The 17,950-nt window shown below is 45.1% G+C and overlaps 1 protein-coding gene across 2 annotated transcripts in view; it reads right to left on the bottom strand.

Annotated features, from left to right (window-relative positions):
- Positions 1–17,950, bottom strand: part of Slc1a2 (solute carrier family 1 member 2) — a 123,777-nt gene that overhangs the window by 26,453 nt on the left and 79,374 nt on the right. For both annotated transcript variants that reach the window (XM_059261008.1, XM_059261007.1), the window contains exons 4-6: positions 16,079–16,329; positions 11,245–11,410; positions 6,762–6,888 (exon numbers count right to left, since the gene is read on the bottom strand). In XM_059261008.1, coding sequence (XP_059116991.1) covers positions 6,762–6,888; positions 11,245–11,410; positions 16,079–16,329 — 544 coding nt within the window. The remainder of the gene's footprint in view (positions 1–6,761; positions 6,889–11,244; positions 11,411–16,078; positions 16,330–17,950) is intronic.

Genomic DNA, 17,950 nt, shown 5'->3' with positions numbered 1-17,950 from the left:
CACCTGAGCCAAGGAGTGCATTTAGAGAGATGTGGTTGGGCGACTTTTAAGCCTGAAAGGGCTTCTCCCCACATAATAGCAATAACGCTGGCATGGTTCATTGTGTTTCAAGCACTACAGCAGGACCTGCGCACTCAGAGCCTCACTTAACCTGACCACAGCCCTAAAAGCTGCCTGTCAGTATTATCGCTCCGTAATTAAGGAAACCGTCCTTTGGGAAAGTTCAATCACGAGTCCAAACCCACAAAGCCAGAAGGAGAACCATCCTCACTTTGTGAAAGCCCAGAAGTGGGGGTTTTTCTCACCAAGCCAAACAGCTGCCTTTTAGTGCACTGTCCCAGTTCCTTGTAGGTAAGCATACAACCGCCATATGCCAATTTATCCCACATTGACATTCGTATGCTGTCATTATCTTATAGAGGGCTTGGAAACTGTTCTGCTCCTATTCGTGGGAAAATGCTCTCATCTTGACTTAGTTTTTGCTTGTCTGGGACCATTCTTTACCATAATTAATTATTATAATAATAATTAGTAGTAGTATTTAATAGAGGTGTTACTGGGCATGAATTTGTTCACACTCTGATGGGGTCTGACTAAAATAAGATATATGTAGGAAGATTTATACCTCATTAACAATTATAGACATATTTTTGAGAATGACAAAGAAGGAAATAAAATTCCCAGATAGGGATCCCAACAGTGGAGGTCAGGAAAGAAAGGACTGCCTAAGCAGACTCTCTCTCTCCCTTCCTCCCTTCCTCCCTTCCTTCCTTCTTTCCTTCCTTCCTTCTTTCCTTCCTTCCTTCTTTCCTTCCTTCCTTCTTTCCTTCCTTCCTTCTTTCCTTCCTTTCTTCCTTCCTTCCTTCCTTCCTTCCTTCCTTCCTTCCGTCCCTCCTTCTAGCAATCAGGCCTGCCCCTGGTCCTTTCCTAAGTTAAAGAAAGGCTGTGGAGAGCAGATGAGAGTCCTTAAATGCAGAAAACATTGACTTTGTCCAGCCTTTCACTGACTACAGGACCTCATTGGGTGACATGGTCTCATTTTTCCGATGTGGGCATCAGAGTTAGAGGGGCTGACTCCAGCACCACCAGGTAGCTGGGAAGCTCAAGCTTGAATGTGTAATGTCTACACTGCTGAAATCCCTCCCCTCCCCTACTCAATTTGATTCCTTACTCTTGGAAAAACTTCATGACAGCTTCTGTTTGTACAAACCTAGGCACCAAGGCCTCTCCTGGTCCATGCATTTTTTTTTTTTATCCAAGTCTGAGCTAATGAGGCTTTCTAAAGCCTCTCACAGGCTACCCAACAGCAGATGGTCTTGCGAGCAAACCTTGTTCAGAAAGAGCCACTTTATGTGGCATTAGTGTGCCTCTGCTCTTCCCGGTGGAGCCTGATCCTTGCTTGCTTTCCCCTGGGCTGCAGGCTGGCCATGGTTGAGGACAGCTCTCTCAGCATTAATAGGAGTGTGAAACAAACCTTCTGTCATGTCTTTTAACCCTCATGTTTCTTCCCATTTGATATTCTTCTAGTATGCCCATAATCACAACACCTCATAAATCAGCTATGGAGTCCCAAGGGCCAGCACTTTGTCATTGAGACTGTAAATAACTGGAAAAAAAAATGCTTTCCTATAAAGCCCTGAAGGGTTTATCTTCATAAACCAAGAGGTCAATTCTTTTCCTAACACCAATCACCCTTTAAGGCTGTCCAGAGAAACATAGATATGAGCTATTCAGGATGAATTTTCTTTCACCCCCCTCCTCCTCTCCTCAGGTCAAGTAATTTGTAGACGGAGGAAACATGTTTTCAAGGCACTTTGCCAAGGAAGATCAGCTACAAAGTTCCCCAGGGGCAGTACATTTGAGCCAGTCAGATGGACGAGAGAGAGGCAAGGCTTACCTTGGGAGCACCCATCAGGTGGGGTTTGGGCAGTGGGGGTAAGCACCAGCTCCCATTGTAGATAGAGAATATTAACCAGATGCCACAAGGTGAGCCATAAGAGTTGGGGAATGTGAAATGTGGATTAGCCCCTGCTACTCCAAACACTTGCCCACCCCTAATTGGATAAGTATTAATGGGATATAAGAGAGACTTGCCCTTGGATTTAGGGCCACACCTGGCTTGAACTGTATTCTTGGGTTTCCATATCAATGAATGAACTCATTGGAGATGAGATACCATGGAAAAGGGGAAAGTGCCCAAAGTCCAAGGTTACCACTCAAACTCCTGAGATGAAACAAACAAGGCCATAATTAAGTGCAAACAGAGGCTTAAGGCTCCACCCAACAGTTCTGAAGTCAAGTGACGCCCAGTAATTATTGGGTCCATTTCCAATTCAGGACACAGTCACTGGGACAGAAGTAGGGAGTGTTTCCATGCAGCCCACAGGTAGGTTATATTCTCAACTCTGTGTCCTGCTTACAAGGTCACTATCCCTATCCCGGCAAGCTTCCTGTCCCAAATCAATGAAATCCAACCCATCAGTGGCCCACAGAGTCCTGAGGCTCTGACTCCCACCTGCCTGCCCACCTTCACTCCTTCCACCATTTTAACCATTCTCACTCCAGTGGCTGCAGATCTTTGTTCTGATCCTCAAAAGCCTTCCCCTCCCTGCTTACCCTCCTCCGAGTCCTCTTCTCAGCTTTCACTGCCAGGCCTGTACCGTGCCTCGCTCCCACACAGCTCATCCTGGCCACTCGGGCCTCCTTTCTCCCCTCTTCCCCACAGCCCGCTTTTGTTGTCTGCATCACCAACTGAATTCCTGTTTGTTTCATCTTGTCTGTCTTCCCTTCCCTCCTTTCACGAGAATGTGAGGCCCACGAAGGCCGGAACTCATCATTATATCACATCCTTGTCAGTTTAGAAAGGATTACTTATTGAAAGAACAAATGGATTGAAAAAAAAAAAATCTTTGCTTTACCAACCTTTCGTAGGATCCCTCCCTCCATCTTTACTCTATTTGTTTCCTTCCTTTAAAACACTGTTTCAACAAAGAACCCCACTGAGTCAGTTTAGCAAGCATCCCTATCCTCAGTGTGCGGCTCTGCATCTCTGATCTACCATCCTCCAAGTGGTATCTGGCCAGTCTGGCCTGACTTCAACAAGAATCCTGCTAGGTCTTTAGCAGAATCCCTGTGACTCTTGATGTGCCCCCACTCCATTGGTTATAAATTCCCACCTTCCCAGTATGGTTAGGAGCTGAGCCCAGCCCCTCTCCATCACTGTAAAAGCACATTGCTGTGGTCCCTATCCCCTATCAGGCAGCCCTGCAGAAAGCCCTCCTTCCCAGCTTAAACAAGCACCATTGAATGCTTCTTCCTTTAGTAGTACGGAGGGCGGAGGACCAATAGTCAAGCACTAGAAACAAAGGAAGGGCAGATACCTCTTTTTCTAATAGAAGGAGACTATGGGAAGTTTCGCTTCCTATTCAAGTTTTTCAGGGTTTGGAAAAACATTTTAAATTTTTTTCAAAAAATGAGGTTATGGAACTTGCAATAAAAACCATGGGGTTTTCAGACTTCTTGAAGGATTAATATACACAGAAATGCAGGAGATAAGGATTGGATTGATGGTGATAATGGTCACAACAGAATAACCACAGGCCTATTCACAGAAATGCTGTGGTCCTTTTGAGCACAGAACAGTTTCAGTGACTGGGGTCACCATTTCACCTAATTCTCAAAGCCACTTCGTAACACGGTTTTTACAATTATTTTCTTTTACCAATCAGAATATTAGGATTTAAATGGTTCTAACTTGCTTAAAGTCACATAGCTTGTAGCCAGAAGCTCCTAAATTTTATCTACTTCAAACTCGAAAACAAACTGAGTTACAGACTGTGGGGCAATTCAGCTTTGCGACACTAGGCAACTTAACAAACTTTTGCTAGGTGTTATCATCTGGAAAAAAGTATCTATTTTATTAGGTATTGTTTGAATGAAAAAGTGTGAACATGGAAAGTTAACAGATTAATACTAAGCATATTGAAAAAAAACTGGTAAGTCTCAATTATGACTTAATGATAATAATTTCTTTAATAAATGAGTTAATTTAATAATATAATTGAACTTGAACACATGACAAGATAAAAAGCATTCCAATTTACATTTTAATGATCATAATTTTTAAGCCAGACAGGGAGGTGCGTACCAGTGTTCAGAGGGAGGATCAAGTCAAAATTTTCCTTGGCTATACAGCAAGTTTTAGCTAGCTTCAGCTACAAGAGATCGTATCTCAAAATAATTTTTAAAAAATGAAACTAACATTGCAAATTATATTATTTTCACAATGCTAGATTTTGCTTTTTACTATTCGTACTACTGCATAAAGTATTTGATTGTACTGGCTGGTTTTGTGTGTCAACTTGACACAAGCTAGAGTCATCAGAGAGGAAGGAGCCTCAGTTGAGGAAACGCCTCCATGAGGTCCAGCTGTAAGGCATTTTCTCAATTAGTGATCAATGAGGGAGGGCCCAGCCCATGGTGGATGGTGCTGTCCCTGGGTAGGTGGTCCTGGGTTCTATAAGAAGGTGGGCTGAGCAAGCCATGGGAAGCAAGCCAGTAAGAAGCTTCCCTCCATGGGATCTGCATCAGCTCCTGCTTCTGGGATCCTGCCCTGTTTGAGTTCTTGTCCTGACTTCCTTCAGTGATGAACAGTGATGTTGAGGTGTAAGCCTAGTAAACCCTTTCCTCCCCAACTTGCTCTTTGGTCATGGTGTTTCGTTGTAGCCATAGAAACCCTAAGACAGTGATGATTTCTGCTTTGAGGGGTCAGCTAGCAGTGCTTGTCTATGTTACCCTGAACTTTCCCACAGGCTTCATGTTATCAAATGGTGATGTTGATGAGGCATCTAGAGAATGATAGGAATGGACCTCTTATCATAAACACCTGTCTGCCTTCCTGAACGAGGTAGTAGAGGCCCGTAAGGAACCTTCTGCAGGCCTTACTTACAGCCCTCTTTAAACCCAGGGACAAAGTGCTAAACCTTTAGGGGTGAAGGTTTTGCCAAGTGTGGAACTTCCTAATCCCCATCCCCTGTTCCAATGCTTCATCAGCTTTCCTTGAAGAACCTCACTTCCTCCAAGGACTCTGTGGAAATGACAGGGGTGTGAAGGAAGGAAGGCATGTCACTCATACCAGCTGCGTCTTTACTGCAGGGATGGGCACATTGCTGGAAATTCTAGGCAGCAAGGACACGAACTACTATTCAAGCAAGAGGCTGGTGCTGCTTTATGTGTCGTTACCCACCAAGCCAGCAGAAGACTCAGCTGGACCTAAAGGACACAGTATTCCCAAGCTAGCTTGAGTCTTGCACAAAATAACTACTCAAACATTTAGCATCGCCTGAGGAGCTGAAAACCCAGCACCATTACTTACCACCTTCCCTTTATCCCTTTCTCTTTTAAAAGTTCAATGAGGTGATGAGGTGAACGTGCCAGAACTAATATTTTGGTTATCTTATTGAACTAAACCTCAAAGCCTCCGGTTGGCCGCTCATTCCTGAAGTTTTAATGAGAACCAACCACAAACACATCACTGCATTGGTTCTGTGGAGGTAATGCAAACTTCTTTTCATTCTCGTCTTGTGGGACATTATTATCCTGTTGATTTTCCTTTTCTTCATTTTATGTTATTTTCTTAGCCATTTCAATGAACTGAATATATCGCCTCCCCCCCATTTAAATGTTTAAATCCTAATACTGGGCATGTAGAAGTGGGGCCTTTAGAGGCAACTAGATGACACCCTAAGAAATGAGACTGGTGTCTACTGAAGTTTGAACAGTTCCATCCCCCAAATTCCTCGTGTTGAGTCATAACCTCAGAACAGAGGTTTAGGAGATGGACCACGTGGAAGAGAGCCCTCTTGAAGGAGTTAGTGTTTCGGTTTTTTTTTTTGTTTTGTTTTGGTTTTGGTTTTTGGTTTTTCGAGACAGGGTTTCTCTGTGTAGCCTTGCGCCTTTCCTGGAACTCACTTGGTAGTCCAGGCTGGCCTCGAACTCACAGAGATCCGCCTGGCTCTGCCTCCTGAGTGCTGGGATTAAAGGCGTGCGCCACCACCGCCCAGCTAGGAGTTAGTGTTTTAATAGAAGAGCCTTGGTGAAGCCTGTTCATCCCTCCACCATGTGAGGGCACACATAAAGAATCATCTACAAGGATCAGCCCCTCACCAGATACCAAATATGCTAATGACTGATTCTATACTTCCCAGTCTCCCTACCTGTGGTTTAAAAAAAAAAATTCCTTTGTAATTTTACACAGCCTGTGGTATGCTGTTATAGCAGCAGAAACAGACTGAAACAATGCTCTAGGAAAGAGACGTGGGATGCTCTTTCCCTCCCCCCTCCCCCCCCCCCCCCCGGGTTGTTTCTTTCACAACTCAGATGAATGTGTTAGAAGCTGACCACACAGACACCTTGATTTCAGACTTCCCATTTTCTGAACTGGGAGAAATATCTGGGATGCACAAGTCACTTAGTATATAGCACTTTGTTAGAGCAGCCTGAGCTGGGATGAACATGTAAAACAATAAAACCCTTTCTCAAATTAAAGGACAAATCGATGGCGACACATCAGATTTGGCCCAATGACCACCACTGTGGGAGGAAAGGGAAGCCAGAGAGATAGGAAGAGAATTTCCACCCCCTTCCCCCTCCCGTTCTGGTCCACACCCACTCTTTTCATACTGGGAGGACTCCACTGTCCTCTGGGGACGCCCAGGCTTTGTCTGGCACCATTCCGATGATGTCAGACTAAGTGGACTTACCACATGATCATGATCACTAGCTTCATTACGATCTCATTCAGGATGTTGAAGAACTCCACCATCAGTTTGGCCTGCTCGCCCATCTTCCCCATGGCAATACCAAAAGCGATGAAGAACCCTATCAGACCTGTGGACGAGGAACATTACTCAGGACAAGGGACCAAGTGTGTGCGTGCTCCTTTCCCCTCACTCTTCAGCGTGACTGCGGTACTGGACCAATTCTGCTTGCCAGCCACCCACGGATAAATCAGGAATTAGAAGAAAAAAAACATTACATTCCACACTAAAAGCCACATCCCCATCCTTTAATTACTGCTTTTCTTGACATTTCTCACGTGTGCAGGCTAAACGCTAAGCAGTTCAGGTGTGAATTCCTTGAAGAAAATGAATTCAGTTTCATTCCAAAATGGAAGGTGTTGCCTGCTCTTCCTCCTCACTTAGCAAATCATGTGTGAGCAGCTCCCATTACCACACAGAGTAGCAGAGAGGAGCCTGGCGGGACTCAGGGATGGTCACGCAAAGTTTGCAGCCACTATTGGAGCGGCAGAGACCATCTAGTCCCTAAAGCCCTTGCTGGAGAAATGTCTAGACCCTTCTGGTGTTGTCCTGAGATAACACACGGCGGGTACACGTCACCCTGGGACTCCCCTCCAGCTACACAGCAAACGTGGAATCGAGAAGATAAGAAAACAGGAAACAAGAAATCCAAACTAGCTAGGAAACCCCAATTAATCGCCCTTCTAAAACCCAACTTGTCATGCTCTCTTTTATTAAGCTTTTTCAGGATAATAAAGCCAGAAAGTAGAATTAATTGTTAGATTTTTGCCAATACCTATCTTCTCAGCCATCTTCTCTCTTTCCTTGACATCCAAGTTCAATCACACATCAGCCTCCAGGGTCAATCCTAACCCAAGGCAGGAAGGACTTGAGGAGCTCACTCTCCACCCTCTTGATGGCAGCTTTGTTTCACTACATCCTGAAGCAAATCCAACACTCAACCCCAGGCCTTCTGCCTCATCACCTGTCTAAGGACCTGGTGACCTGTCCTAGTTCTTTAGTTCCTCAAAGACCAAGCCTGGTGACTCCAGAGATTCGCTCCCCCCCCCCCCCCCCCAGTATCTCAACCTCAACTCAACACGCCCAGGGACTGGACAAACTGCGTGGTTAACAGTATTCTCAGTACTGCCTGGGGACTGTCTAGATTTTCAACTGCAATCAACATGTGCTTCTGGACCCCTGATCCATCCCCAGTCTTGGTGACCTAACTCTGACTCCATACATGGAGTATAAGTCACAGTTGTTATTCTCCCTCCCAGCTCTGGAACACTGTCCATTTGACTTACTCTGAAGTACTGGCCATCTTCTAATCCCTCCCCAGCCTCTTCCCTACTGTACCCTGCCCCAGTTTAGCAGGCCTAATTTCCAGTCTTTCCTTATTATATCCAGTTATGCCAAAATTTTGGCTTATATCACAGCATTATAATTTGATTCTCTCAGACATAAATTCCTTTTCTCTGAGCCCCTGACTATTCACCTCTTTTTCTCATCCCCCAAAGAAGCCACCCTTCTCTACCCCAAACATTCATCAACCTAATTAACTACACTTGGTAGGAGCCCAGCTCTTTCAGTGAAAATAATGAAGCCCTTGTATTGAGATTGCTAATATTTGGAATTTAATATCTCCCCCTCCTTAGCTCTCGACCAGAGGGATTGATTAGTGACTTCACAATTGAGTTATTGACCCAAGGAAGATGGGGCTCAATGAAGACTGGACACAGGGTAGAAGGAACTAATTTTATAATAATATGGAAAATTGGGTCCCAGCTCTTCCTTCACCCTTCTCTCAAACCATGGGGGGCAGTTTATTGAGTATGATGACAGAGAGTCCATCTGTGAATACTCAGGCTGAGAAGTCCAGTTATTACTTGGTGAATACTATTTGATAATGTCCAAGGTCTTAAGGTCCAAAAGAATTAGAATGAAGGCTCCCCTCAGAGACAGCAGACACTTGAGTATCTATGAGTTTATAAAAAACAAAACCGAACAAAAAAAGATTTTTAAAGGAGCAGTTGACACTGGTTTAAGCAATTGGAGTTAAGGACCAAGAGCTGGTTTGGGAGTTCATTTGCTTGGCTGATTTTTGAGACCAGTCTTGATTGGTACTCAAGTTGGTCTTCGACTAATCATCCTCCTGTCTCAGCCTTCTAAGTACTGGAATCATAGGTGTGCTGTACCATGCACTATAGCTCTCTAGGTTTCTTGGGAGAAAAACATGTCCTTGAAGAAGTAGAAGACAGAGCCTGGGCTGTATCTTCCTGTATTACAATGCTCAGTCCTTGGGACTTTCCAAAAATCAAAGAGAAGAAATACAGAAAAACAAAACAAAAAACAAAGCCACCAACTCTGCCTTTGCAAGGCCATGGAAAGAACCTTATTTTAGCTGTGATTGGCAAATGGGAAGTTTCTCAACAATCTAACTTCCCTTGGCTTCACAGTGCCTGGCTGTGTACTTGGATGGAATGCAAGATTCAGCCTGCCATTTCCCTGGGTAAACATTGCCTAATTGAAATTGCTCACTGGAACAGGGGTGTTTCATTTGAACAAAGCCCTCTTAGACTTGGTCGTTGGGGTTGAGCGAGTTGCCAGTGTTTTGAAACTCCCCAGCACAGCCAAAGGGCATGTGACTTTCTAGAATCCATCAAGACTCTGGAAAAGACTAGGATTGTCTGAATGGTTCACTCCTAAGTATCAGCCTGTTATATCTTTAACCTTTTGGAGAGGAGGGGTTACTTTGTCAAGGAAGGGTCAAGGAGGTGGGATCTAAAGTTATGATCCACCAGTAGGGACCCTGAAAGGACAGTAGATATCTCTACAGTGGAGAGAGGGACTCCTGGGACAGCTACAAAGCCTCCTTCTCAAAGGGACTCTCACAAGGCCTCCTTCTTCCTCCAACCACCTCTGGACTCTCACTGATTGTCAGCTGTGTTTACTGATTGCTGGTTGCCTGGCAACTCGCTCAGCTTATCTCCTCCCTCACCCTCACTTATCCAACCTGCTTTCTTGCAGGCCAAACACAAAAGATCCGCTTCAGGCCTGCAGTCACAGGGCTGCCTGTTTCTCTGCCTCTCCTCTCTACAGTATGAACATCCACTGGAGAAAGACCACCAAGCACAGAATAATCCATCAAACAGGACTCCCAATCACGTTCTGAATTCCAGATACATATGAACTTTTTTTTCTTAGTTTTAGAATAGCCCAGGCACTTGAGACATACTTACACTAAATTACTGTTATTTGTTATTGACCTAAGATTCAAGTTTATCTGATAGTAGTCCAAGGAGACAAGGGCATTTGACCTCTGAGATAACAAAAGGACAGGACCACTGAGCTCATCCCTCTACAGTTCTCACCTGAGTCCTTAGAAACCTTGTTTGCAAGATCTTGCTTACAAATTCATATTTTTCCAATTCTTTCCATCTTATGGACACATGTCCCATTGTCTTGACATCATAATATTAGTGAGTGGTGGAATTTGAGGTGTGTGGGCCCACCCTGAAGCCTTATATGGTTGGGTGGGTAGTAACACTGGGCAAATTTGGAGTGAATGCCATGAGGGAAACCTCACCCCCGCACTTCATGAGATGTTTTCTGGTTGAGTTCCTCCTCGGTTCTTCGTCTGCTTTTAATAATGCTCAGAGCTTGTCTGGACAGAACTCGGGGCATGTGCTAGTGTGCTTTATATGCACAGCATCATTTCATTGTTACAACGGTCGGTCTACGAAACCCATGCCAATTCCATTTCAACTTTCCTGCTGAGGCTCAGAGAAGTGGATCAACTTGCCCAGGGGTAGACAACCAGTGATCCCTAAGCCCACATCTGTCCAGCTGAAGAGAACCTTCGGATGGAGTAGGGAGAAGGCACCACACTTGAGGAGAGAGGTCCCTGAAATCCTAGAAAGTTAAACCTGATGCTCTACAATATCCTTTTGTTCCCCAATCTAATGCTGGCCAATACTGGTAGCTCTGCATTTGTTATAGACTAAAAGCTGGGATGGGGCAACCAGCAAGGTGCTCCTGCAGAGTGACATAAAATGATTAATAAATAATAAATAAGGATATCTCACTTCCTAAAACGGTTAGTTCGATACGGTGACTTGACCACACTAGACACAGTCAAGGAATGTGCCTGACAAATGTCAACCGCTTCCTCTTTTCCCATCCCTGATTACTGGCTGCCATGTCCCTCTGGATTCTCCCTCTGCCTATCCTTCTGTCCCTCTTCCTTCATGGTTCAGCTCTCAGTCTCAGTGACCCTCATATTGTTCCCCAGAGAGAGCCTCCTGCGCCACCTAGAGGACCGCCGAGTTACTGGGTTTTCGAGAGGAAAGCTAGGGAGAATGAGAACTGAATGAATAAGGTAGCTGGGAGAAGCTGGCCGCTGTCAGGAATAGAGGTGATGGGCACCACCAGCCAGTTTGCCTACCTAAGACATTCATCCCGTCTTTGAACTCCAGGCCCTTCTTTATAACGATCTTGGTTTCTTCAGGAGCCTCGTTCATGGTCTCATTCAGCATGGAGAGGACCGCCTTGGTTGTATTGGCCTCCTCAGCCTGAGGTGGCACCAGGACTTTCTTTGTCACTGTCTGAATCTAATGGAGCAGGGTGGAAAAAGCATAAAGGTGAGGTGTGGTCTAAAAGGTCAGCAACAACCTAGCCAACCGTATATTTTAGGATGTTAACTACAACTATGAAAAGCCAAAACAAGGCTCATAAAAATGGGAATTAGTTTATGTTTATGCTCAACAGAGTGTTGTCTCATTGCATATGCAGTAGGATGCAACTGTCCTACTGACAAGATCATTACAAAACTGAGGAAATTCATTTACTCCCTAAGCAGTACAGTTGCTGAAGCTGGGGGATATGTGTCTGTTTTTCCCTCCCCATGACAACACCCCTGTGTTTGGGGAATGACGTCATGTGTCCAACTTTGGTGCTCTTCCAAACTGCGAGACCCTGTTCCTTCTGCTGTACAACATCACCAGAAGCCTGTCCTAGGCCTTGGGTCCCTTCTCAAACCAGGCTCTGCTGGAACCTCCATCTGGACATCAAGGGTGACAACTGCCAATAGCCATCTTTCCAGGATCCTGTGGCTCATATATAAGGTGGGAAACCATCCTCTTCTTTCAGGTAGCGAAGCCAGCTAACCCTTGCCTAATAATCCCCAAGCATCACTCAGACTATTCCTCGACATCCGTAGAAGTAGTTCTAATTTTAAAGGTGTCAGGCATCCTGCATGCAAAAATTCACATCTTAGCCTCAAAAAAAAAATACCACTTTCGAGGGCATTAAAATAGAAATCATTCAAAATCCTCGAATGTCGGTGCTGGCACATAGAAGGTGACAGATGGCTGAACCTTGAATAGATACAGAAGAGGATGCCTGGAGAAGTCAACTGACTTCTCAGACGTCATAGGTATTGGCAAAGCTGACACTTGAACTCAGATGGCCTGACCACCATAGAGTTCTTCCCACAGCCTGCACCATATGCTAAGTTATGAGGACTTGATCCTTCTGTGGCTGGGTTTGACAGTTAGCCATGCAGAACGGAGATGACGAGAGCAGGAGGGAAGGATGGGCTGGCTTCTATAGGCAGAGGCACGTGCCTTCCATGTTAACCTGGCCATATGGACTTGTGCAGGCGAAGAGGAGGCCTGAGACTGGCTACACAAGGAGAGGGTGGCCCAGGCTCTGGTCAACAGCAGCATGAAGAGAGACCACAGAGGTGACCAGAAGGAACACTTCTGGATGCAGCTGCCAGATTCTAGCCAACAAAAGTGGTGACTCATCCTGAGATTGGTGAAGAAGCCAAAGCTTGGATTAATCTGAAGTGATTATTGTGGACCCAGGTAAATGGTGACAGCCAGGATCCGGTAGGAGGCTGGGAGTTAACGGCTTTGTATCTAGCATGTCCTGTAACTAACCTGAGGCCTGATTTTTACTTAGTCAGTGGAGCCAGCTTCAACATGAATCATGTTTGACTCCAAAATCTAGCTTGGAAACAGCACAGGAAGGGGTTCCAGTTGAAGCTGAGGAGACAGGCACACTGGCACATCGGTCAGGTCTCTGTCCAAGGTCTCACAGAGCCTGTTGCAGTTGGACCATCTGAATACCCGCTGTAGTACCTGAGTTAACTTACCAGCATCCCTTACTTGAAAACTCACAAATGTCTCCTAATTCACCTACACACCTTCCTTCCTACCAGCCTCTCACCTTCAGCTGCCATCTTATAGCTTTGTCTATACCCATCGCTGTCACACTGGTTATTTTTCAACAGAAAACCAGCCATTTCCCTGACTCAATCTTTCTTAGAATAAGAATGTGAATTTGACCTGAACCCACCAGTAACTGCTTGAGCTGAGTGCTGCCTGCCTACATGTTACAGGAAACATGTGGAAGGGTATGTCCTCTCAGCCAGCCCTAAACAACAGGTAGGAGGCCTCCTTGCTTTTACACATACAGGGTCTGACTCAAGCAAGCCGGAATGACCGAAGGCTGCCTCCAATCTAGGAACAGTTCTACTTCCTCTTTACATCTGTTTCTAATTCTGTCCAGGAATCCCCCGTCACCCAAGACAGGCAATTTTAAAACACTCCCTGCCAGGCCACAGGGACCCAGAAAGGACTCTGGTAACACCCCTTCCTCCTCCATCTCTGTCAATGCTGTGTTACTCGGTAAGAATGGTACCCTCTGGTCAAGGCCCTTGGGGTCAGGGTGAAGATCTACACCCATTCTCACGGCAAGGTAGAAGACTGTACACTGTTATTCCTCATACTGCCCCAACTCAAAGGGATCTTGATCCTGGTCTTAGCTGGGAGAACCAAAGCTAAGTTGTCATAGGAAGAGGTAGGGTCAGGCAGGGAAAGAAAAGGTCCTGATATAGTCTTCTATCCCCTAGGGTCCAGACAGCACCCTTTGCCATGGGGTAAAGACCATCATCATCCAGGGAAGACCCCAAATGTGAATATGGCCAACACTACAGAAACTGAGTCCAACAAGATCAGAGCAGTAACTGAGTCCTGGAGCTTCTGGTCTTGTTTTCCAGGCTGAAATGAAGGTGTCTGAGATGTGACCAGGCACAGGAAGTAGATTAGATCTGTTGGATATTTCATGCCCTCCCATCTGTTTTTTCTTAGCTAATTTCCCAGGATCTATAGGTCCAAAACACACATTTTGAAATGTTCAAAATGGACTCGGCAGCCTATGGTGGTATTGTGTTCCCCAAAATATTGTGCACCCTAATAAACTTATCTGGGGTCAGAGACAGAACAGCCACTAGATACAAAGGCTAGAAAATGGTGGCACTCACACCTTTAATCCTAGCATTCCAGAGACAGAAATCCTCTGGATCTCTGTGAGTTCAAGGCCACATTGGAAATGGCCAGGCATGGTGACACACGCCTTTAATCCCAGAAAGGAGCCTTTAATCCCAGGGAGTGATGGCAGAAAGCAGAAAGGTATATAAGGTGTGAGGACCAGAAACTAGAAGCATTTGGCTGGTTAAGCTTTCAGGCTTCTAGCAGCACAGTTCAGCTGAGAGTCATTCGGATATGAGGACACAGAGGCTTCCAGTCTGAGGAAACAAGATCAGCTAAGAAGTTGGCCAGGTGAGGTTAGCTGTGGCTTGTTCTGTCTCTCTGACCATCCAACATTTCACCCCAGTAACTGGCCCCGGGTTTGATTTTTATTAGTAAGACTCTCTAAGATTCCTGCCACAGCAGCCACTTATATCTACCACTCCAAAGCAAGCAACTTCATCCTCCTAGGTGAGTCTAGCAAGCAGACGGACAGGGGACCTCAGTACGATTACTTTCTCTGGCTTCTAGTCGCTCTACATCCTACTTTCCCTGTCTAGAATGATGTTCTTTAACTTAAGTCCATATTGACTTAATTATACATATTTATGGTGTATAATGGAATATTTCCATACATGAATACATATGTGTGTGTGATGTTTCCATACATGCAGACACTAATAATTATCAAATCAAGGTGATGAGTATATCTCTCATTTTAAATATTCATCATTTCTTTTTAAAAATAAATTTGAGAATCAGAAAAATCCATCCCAGCCTGGTATAATGTGGGCTCAGTGGGAGTTGGCACTGCACTTTGAGGGCTGGAAATCCAGATTCTTCTGCTAAGCTGCCTGTCTCATAACTTCATTCTTCAGTGGCTCCCTGAGAAGGGCTGAAGGAGACACATGGGCTTAAGTTTAGTCTTTTCATGAGCTAATGGGGACTGAGGTGTGTGTCAGCCTAAGCTGGCCCTGTGGGAAGGAAACAAGGTTGTGAGCGGAGCCTTGGCTGGTGACTCAGTGGTTTCACTTAGCAGAATTATCTATTTTTAAAAGTTATAAGCTTGTGTGTGCATGTGTTGTGAGTGCATGTGTGTGTATATGCGTGCATGTGTACATGCGTGCATGCGTGCGTGTGTGCGTGTGTGCACATGTGTGTGAAAGTGCACGTGGAGGCCAATGGTTGACATCAGTACCTGCCTTGGTCTTTCTCTCTCTTGTGTTTTGAGACAGGGTCTCCCAGTGAACCAGGAACTTGCAGAGTCAGCTACATTGTCTGGTCAGAAATCCCCAGGCATCCTCCTGTCCCTGCCTCCCCAGGGCTAGGTTTATGGATTCATGCTGTTTTCACAATTAAAAAATTATATTCAAATGGGCGGTGGTGGCGCACGCCTTTAATCCCAGCACTCAGGAGGCAGAGCCAGGTGGATCTCTGTGAGTTCGAGGCCAGCCTGGTCTACAGAGTGAGTTCCAGGACAGGCACCAAAACTACACAGAGAAACCCTGTCTCAAAAAAAAAAAAAATTATATTCAGTGCCCTGTGTCATCTTGAGGATGGATTATAGATTCTCATTTTGTAGGCCCCATTAAATCAGCATCTTTTTTCTTTATGGACTGCATAGAGCTTTGAGATAGAATTGAGAACCATCAAGCAGTTTAGAGGAATGTGAACAAGACTGGTAAAAATGTGCTTATGTGTAACTCAGAGACAGGAACAAAGGGAAACAGGAAAAAGTGAGTCTCAGAGTGACAAGACCTTAAGGGGCAGGCCACAATGATTCTGGAAATGAAGCCATCTGACTCCAACCCTAGAATCCTTCCCCAGAGCACTTCGCACAAGACTTGGGCCTGGCAGAGATAAATAAATATTAAGACAATCGCTATTCGGAGTTAAAGCTGTCCCTACGCTATCACAGATGAGGTGGGAGATTGGACAGGGATGACACTGGGGGGCTTGGGTTACCTGCTGGAAACAGGCTTGCACCAGGTTCTCCGGGAAGAGATTTCTAATGAGATCCAGGAAGGCATCCAGGCTAGACACCTCGTCGTTTTTCTTCCCGGGCCCCAGCTGCTTCTTGAGTTTGGGATTGCCGGGGTGGATGGCCAACACCAGGATGACCCCCAGCACAGCGGCAATGATGGTCGTGGACATGTAATACACCATGGCTCTCGTGCCTAGGCGGCCGCTGGCTTTAGCGTCCAGGCCTGACAACCCTGGGTTTAGAAGAAATCCAGAAAGATCAGTTCTGTTCTTTTCTACCTACGTCCCCACCTCTATGTATCTGCAACCCTTGGTTTCCTATCGTTCAGATACATTAGTGGTCAACTAACTAACAGTCCTCCTACTAGATATGTGACCAATTCTACACTTTACATTTCTATTTTCTAAAGATATTTTTTGAGATTCTTGAGATCTGGGGAGAGTTGGTGACAACTGGATCAGTTTACAGATGGCTGTATGATTTACATACCATCAGTCACTATCACACATGTGAAAATAACGTGGAAGAGTTTTCCATTTTTAATTCCAAGATAATGCCTTTTCCGTTTTTGTGACCTTAAGTTATCTTCTCTGAAGTGATGGTCTAGCTGAGGTCAATGTATCTCTTGTGTGTTACTATTACTATTTATTGTCCTTATTTAGGAGAATCAAAAGCTGGGACATCAAGGTCATGTTCAAATGTCTTTAGAATACATTACTAGAGACTTAAATGGAGAATCAGCATGGTCCTCCCCTCTCTCTGCGTTAAAACCTAGTGGTCCTCACGTCTAACCTCATGTGGCTACCAGGGAGCACGTGTAAGAAGCAGCTGCCAGCCACAGCGTGTGTGCGCAGCATCTGAACTGAGGGAGGTGAGAGGAAACTCCAAGTGAAGTCATACAGACCTCAGCCTCCAGAGGGTTTTCTCCAGATGTTTCTTCAGTGTGCCCACTTCCTGGTTTCAGTTCCTACCTTCGCTGAAGAGAGAAAATGAACCCCTTTCTGGGGATCTGCCTTGTTTCATGTGGGGGAGGAAGTTGATGTGAATCTCTCTGAATCAACCTGACCCATGTATGACCCACTTCTCTCTACAACCCCAAGTCTAATTCTGGGCAAAGGAAGCCAGGTCTCTCCCAGCTGGCCTGCATGAGATCTGCTGAACAGGCCAGGAGGACATTTTCTCTGGTTTGGATAGAAGCACAGAGTCACTCAACCCAGGGTTTAATGATGGCAGACTCACTAGGTCCCTGAACACTTGAACCTGAAACCCAGTGTTTCTGGTGAGGCTGCGGGGCAGCTGGCCCAGCATCTGAGTCAGCTGGAGACACTGAGCCCTGCTTGCACAAGGGGGATCGGTGCAGAGGACAGCTCTCAGGGTCACCTGGCTCTTTGGCACCTAGCTATGAACCACCTTGGCAACTCAACTCTTAACTCCAAAGTACTCAACTCTTAACTCCGAAGTAGTCACTAAGCAATACATCATACCCTGTTTCAATAATATTGTCTGGTAAGAAAAAAATTATCAATATAAGTTCAAACATAGGAAAAACTCAAATAATTAATTCTTTTAGCCAAAAATATAATAAGAAAGCATGTTATCACATATTAAGGATATAATTCTTTTAAAAACCCTCAGCTTTTATGCCTAGCATTTAATCTCTTTTCAATTCATATCTTCCCATATACTCAAGTAAATAATAAAGGCAGTGTACTTTTTCAATTCCTATATCAGTTTCTGAATAAAACATATTTTTAACATACTAAAAATGAAATGACAAGATACCATCACTTTTAATATATAGCTGTTCCTTTATATCTCTGGCTATTAGAAGGAAAGGCCGAGTGAATGAGAGA

The sequence above is a fragment of the Peromyscus eremicus genome, chromosome 4 (assembly GCF_949786415.1).
Source record: "Peromyscus eremicus chromosome 4, PerEre_H2_v1, whole genome shotgun sequence".
In the NCBI taxonomy this organism is placed as follows: domain Eukaryota; kingdom Metazoa; phylum Chordata; class Mammalia; order Rodentia; family Cricetidae; genus Peromyscus; species Peromyscus eremicus.
This window is presented reverse-complemented; position numbering and strand designations above follow the sequence as displayed.